General features: G+C 44.4%; 1 protein-coding gene across 2 annotated transcripts in view; it reads right to left on the bottom strand.

The window, feature by feature from the left end:
• txk (TXK tyrosine kinase) overlaps window positions 1-5,116 on the bottom strand; it is a 35,921-nt gene extending 30,805 nt beyond the window's left edge. Inside the window, exon 1 of one of the 2 annotated variants that reach the window (XM_037541039.1) lies at window positions 5,010-5,116. In XM_037541039.1, coding sequence (XP_037396936.1) covers window positions 5,010-5,022 — 13 coding nt within the window. In that variant the 5' untranslated portion in view covers window positions 5,023-5,116. The remainder of the gene's footprint in view (window positions 1-5,009) is intronic. The other variant, XM_037541040.1, reaches the window with a different exon arrangement.
• Window positions 5,117-5,287: the final 171 nt, after the last annotated feature.

Here is a 5,287-nt window from a genome sequence, read left to right as displayed (position 1 = left end):
TCTCCCTCCACCATGAATGGAGTTGAAGTTCTCTAAACTCTCATAAAACAGCGTCTCAGTCATCAGGCAGTGAATTCAGAACACACGCACACACACACACACACACACACACACACACACACACACACACACACACGCCAGCCGGCCGTATCAACCTTAACACTCTAAACTCTTTTCCTTCCTCTCAGCCTCAGTGTTCAGCATGAAGGACACAGTCAGCCCCGTCGCACTCGCCGTGCACTTCTCCTACACTCAAACACACTCTCTCAGACATGGTACAGGCACATCCGGGACCCCCAGAGCACACCGTGTCACTGTTGAGGTCCTTAAGGCCCAGCTGTGTCCCTCAAAGCTGACCTTCATTCCCTTTCCCAGGAGAAAGTTGCAGTTTTACCTTTTATACATTCAATTTAAACAGAAAATAGAAATGAAAGGACGGGTGAGACGGCCGGGACTGTGGAGTCAGTCTCACTGAAAAGATCAGCAGCACAGATGGACCAGCCCAGAGACACTCGAGAACAACGTCCATTTACTGTCAATCTCTAACAGATCTGCTGTGGTTAGCGTGAACATCGTAAAGCGGGGCATCTTGTCCCGCTACTATGCTCACTGTCAGAAATGAAGGTTCTGTTCAGGAACGTTTTCTTTCATCAAGGTACAAACAGTGTAGATGTTCCCTCAAAGCTCCAGGAGTGGTTTTAAGGTCTGATTGTGGAGGTTTAATCAGGTTCTCCAGGTGAAAAGTTGGTATTTGTTCCTTTTCATAACCGAATGTTTTAAACCAGAGCAGTAGAATAAAAGCCTGGAGGCGAGGCGAGGCGTGTGGAGTCAGTCCAGCTTAGAACAGATCATTTCAGTGGATTATGGTTCTGTTATGTTCCCTGACTAAAGGGACTGAGATGGAGCCTTGAGGGTCCCACCCCAGTGATGAGAGGGGCACTGACCCAGAGACAGTTTAGGGCATTTATTTCTGAGAGTGAATGTCTGGCATAAGAAGAGCCCCTAACTGGGGTGAGAAGAGCCCCTAAGTTTTGGAGAACTGATCATCTCCAATGTGGACACAGCACAGCAGTAAAGTTACGGTATTCTAAACTGAAATAAAGGCCTCTGTTCGTTTAGCCTCAGTCTAATTCAATAACTCTGAAAAAGACCAATGAGAGCGAACTTGGTCATGAAGTCCCTCCCAAACCCACACACTCACTCCGCTCCACGATTTCTAGACTCTCTGGTCTTTCCATTTTTATTGTATCTGTTTGGTTCTTGTTTTCTTCTACAATAAAAAGCCCAGTTTTATTTTAACGTTTTAGTGTCCCCTGTATTTTAAACAGGGTGTCAAACGGCACCAAAGCACACTCGCAAAACACTGACGCATCTGTTTTTCACTGCAACTACAAGAACAACGATCCAGCCTTTAAACAACGTAGCTTTCAGCTTTAAAATGCAAATGACTACTGAACAGAACAGAGCAGGTATGAATGGAACGCAGAGCGCAAAACTCACACACTCACAAACAAACTCACAAACAATCTCACAAACAAACTCACACACTCACAAACAAACTCACACACTCACAAACAAACTCACACACTCACAAACAAACTCACAAACAATCTCACAAACAAACTCACACACTCACAAACAAACTCACACACTCACAAACAAACTCACACACTCACAAACAAACTCACAAACAAACTCACACACTCACAAACAAACTCACAAACAAACTCACAAACAAACTCACCACAAACTCACAAACAAACTCACAAACAAACTCACAAACAAACTCACAAACAAACTCACACACTCACAAACAAACTCACAAACAAATTCACACACTCACAAACAAACTCACAAACAAACTCACACACTCACAAATAAACTCACAAACAAACTCACAAACAAACTCACAACAAACTCACAAACTCACAAACAAACTCACAAACAAACTCACAAACTCACAAACAAACTCACAAACTCACAAACAAACTCACTAAAAAAATTACAAACTTACTAATAAATGTACAAACAAACTCACAAACTCAGACTGACAAACAAATGTACAAACTCACAAACTCACTAATAAATTTACAAACTCAATAATAAATTTACAAATTCATAATCTTGCAAATAAATTCACAAACAAATTTACAAACAAATTTATAAACTTGCAAATTTACAAACTCAAAAACTAACTCACATACACATTTACAAACAAAATTACAAACAAACGCAGAGCCTCACAAACTTGCAAATTTACAAATTTACAAACAAATTCACAAATTTAAAACAAACTCACAGACTCAGAGACTCACAGACTCAGAGACTCACAGACTCACAGACTCAGAGACTCACAGACTCAGAGACTCACAGAATCAGAGACTCACAGACTCAGAGACTCAGAGACTCACAGACTCACAGACTCACAGACTCACAGACTCACAGACTCAGAGACTCACAGAATCACAGAGTCACAAACTCAGAGACTCACAGACTCAGAGACTCAGAGACTCAGAGACTCAGAGACTCACAGACTCAGAGACTCACAGACTCACAGACTCAGAGACTCAGAGACTCACAGACTCAGAGACTCACAGACTCACAGACTCAGAGACTCACAGACTCACAGACTCAGAGACTCACAGAATCACAGAGTCACAGACTCAGAGACTCACAGACTCAGAGACTCACAGACTCACAGACTCAGAGACTCAGAGACTCAGAGACTCAGAGACTCACAGACTCAGAGACTCACAGACTCACAGACTCAGAGACTCACAGACTCACAGACTCAGAGACTCAGAGACTCACAGACTCAGAGACTCACAGACTCAGTGACTCACAGACGCACAGACTCAGAGACTCACAGAATCACAGAGTCACAGACTCAGAGACTCACAGACTCAGAGACTCACAGACTCAGAGACTCACAGACTCACAGACTCAGAGACTTACAGACTCAGAGACTCAGAGACTCACAGACTCAGAGACTCACAGACTCAGAGTCTCACAGACTCATAGACTCAGAGACTCACAGACTCAGAGACTCACAGACTCAGAGACTCACAGACTCAGAGACTTACAGACTCAGAGACTCACAGACTCACAGACTCAGAGACTCAGAGACTCACAGACTCAGAGACTCAGAGACTCACATACTCAAAGACTCACAGATTCAGAGACTCACAGACTCACAGACTAAGAGACTCACAGACTCAGAGACTCACAGACTCAGTCTCAGAGACTCATAGACTAAGAGACTCACAGACTCACAAACTCACAGACTCAGAGACTCACAGACTAAGAGACTCACAGACTCAGAGACTCACAGACTCACAAACTCAGAGACTCACAGACTCAGAGACTCACAGACTCACAGACTCAGAGACTCATAGACTAAGAGACTCACAGACTCAGAGACTCACAGACTAAGAGACTCACAGACACAGAGACTCACAGACACAGAGACTCACAGACTCAGAGACTCACATGACTAACTCCTCTCCATAAAGCCTCCTAAACCTGTTTCCCAGTTCCAGGTAACAGTTGCTAAATAACATATCAGTGATGATACACTAACAGCCTCTAGTCTGGGGGGGTCTTCTTACCCCACAGGTCTGCATATAAAAACAAAAGTATCCCCCCATTATTTTAATATCATACCATAACATTTTAATGTATTTTCTGTACAGTGTGTTATAAACAACGTGCAGTGTGTTATAAACAAAAGAAGCAACGGTCAGTGAGCGGCTGTCAGAAGTGCGGTGATGGGTTTCTGAGTGAAGAAACGAATAAACGCCGCAGATAAAACAGCTACAGTAGCAGAGATCTGACTGATGCTGATATCTGATCACTATACACGCATATCTGCCCACACTGACGCCTAAATATTTATAAAACATTCATAAAGTGCAGGACGCAGAGTTATAAACACCCGTATTACAGTGCCGTATCGTCGCAGAGTATCAGTCACATCTAACTCTGCCTGAAGGTGATCCGTTTCTACTCTAGTTAAGTCCTGATCTCAGGTCTACAGAGGCTGAGCACTGCTTCACTACCGGCTCGGCTTTTCTCTTCCCAACACTACCAGCGGCGTTCAGAGCACCAGAGAGCGGCTGGAGGCGTAGCTGTGATCCGTATATGAACCAAAACAGCAGCCGGGTCACACCACCACACACTTTCAGTTCAGTTCATGGATTAAAACAACATCAGGAGCGCCGAGAACATTCATACCATGAACCATGTGCTGTGATCACGAGTGGTTCAAGACCAAACATCCTCATCTGGGATCAGGAAGGAGCTCCGTGTTAACTTTCTGCATAGTTAAATGGTGAAGATGTAACCTTCCCGAGTCAGAGCCGTTCACAGTGGTGGTGATAGGAACCAGACGTCCCCCTCTAAAAGCTCCTCACAGTGGTGGTGATAGGAACCAGACGTCTCCCTCTAAAAGCTCCTCACAGTGGTGGTGATGGGAACCAGACGTCCCTCTAAAAGCTCCTACAGAAAGTTCCTACATGAACTGGTTCTGAATTCACTGCCTGATGACTGAGACGCTGTTTTATGAGAGTTTAGAGAACTTCAACTCCATTCATGGTGGAGGGAGACATGCAGGGCGCTGTGCGGCAAAATAGTCCCCAAAGAAAACTCATTATTCCAGATTTTCCACTGTTTTCCATCATCAACATTCCATATAAGTTCAGAAGACTCGTGTAGGTTCTCTGGTGGTTCTGGATGGTAAATAAAGTGTCTATATCTGTGTTGTAGTCATGGCGACGCCTGGTTCCCATCACCACCACTGTAAAGACGTCTGAACTGGTTCACTCCAAAACCTCTGAACCTCTGATTCCACCTCACACACTGAACTGTCCAGAAAAATCTAAGAAATTGGTGGAATTCCCCTTTAAGAATGTCTACAGTGCAGGTGTGCTGGAGTGTGTAGTCATTTAAAGCCAGAACGACCACACACACACACACACACACACACACACACACAGTGATAGTGTACTTACTGGATTGGATCATCTCCACTGCGTTCAAAGCTCCTCGCTAACCAGCCACTGTCTGCACACACATGTGTTTCAGTCTACAGAGACTCGAGCTCTATGTGCCTGTGTGTGTGTGTGTGTGTGTGGGCTCTCAGAGGAAAAGGATGACGTAGGATACACGCACACACACACACACACGCACACAAACACACACACACACACACACACACGGCTGTAGAATGACAGTGTTAACGTCACACAGGATGTAACAGAGAAACATACGAGTGATCGGAGAGATAACA

The sequence above is a fragment of the Pygocentrus nattereri genome, chromosome 9 (assembly GCF_015220715.1).
Source record: "Pygocentrus nattereri isolate fPygNat1 chromosome 9, fPygNat1.pri, whole genome shotgun sequence".
In the NCBI taxonomy this organism is placed as follows: domain Eukaryota; kingdom Metazoa; phylum Chordata; class Actinopteri; order Characiformes; family Serrasalmidae; genus Pygocentrus; species Pygocentrus nattereri.
This window is presented reverse-complemented; position numbering and strand designations above follow the sequence as displayed.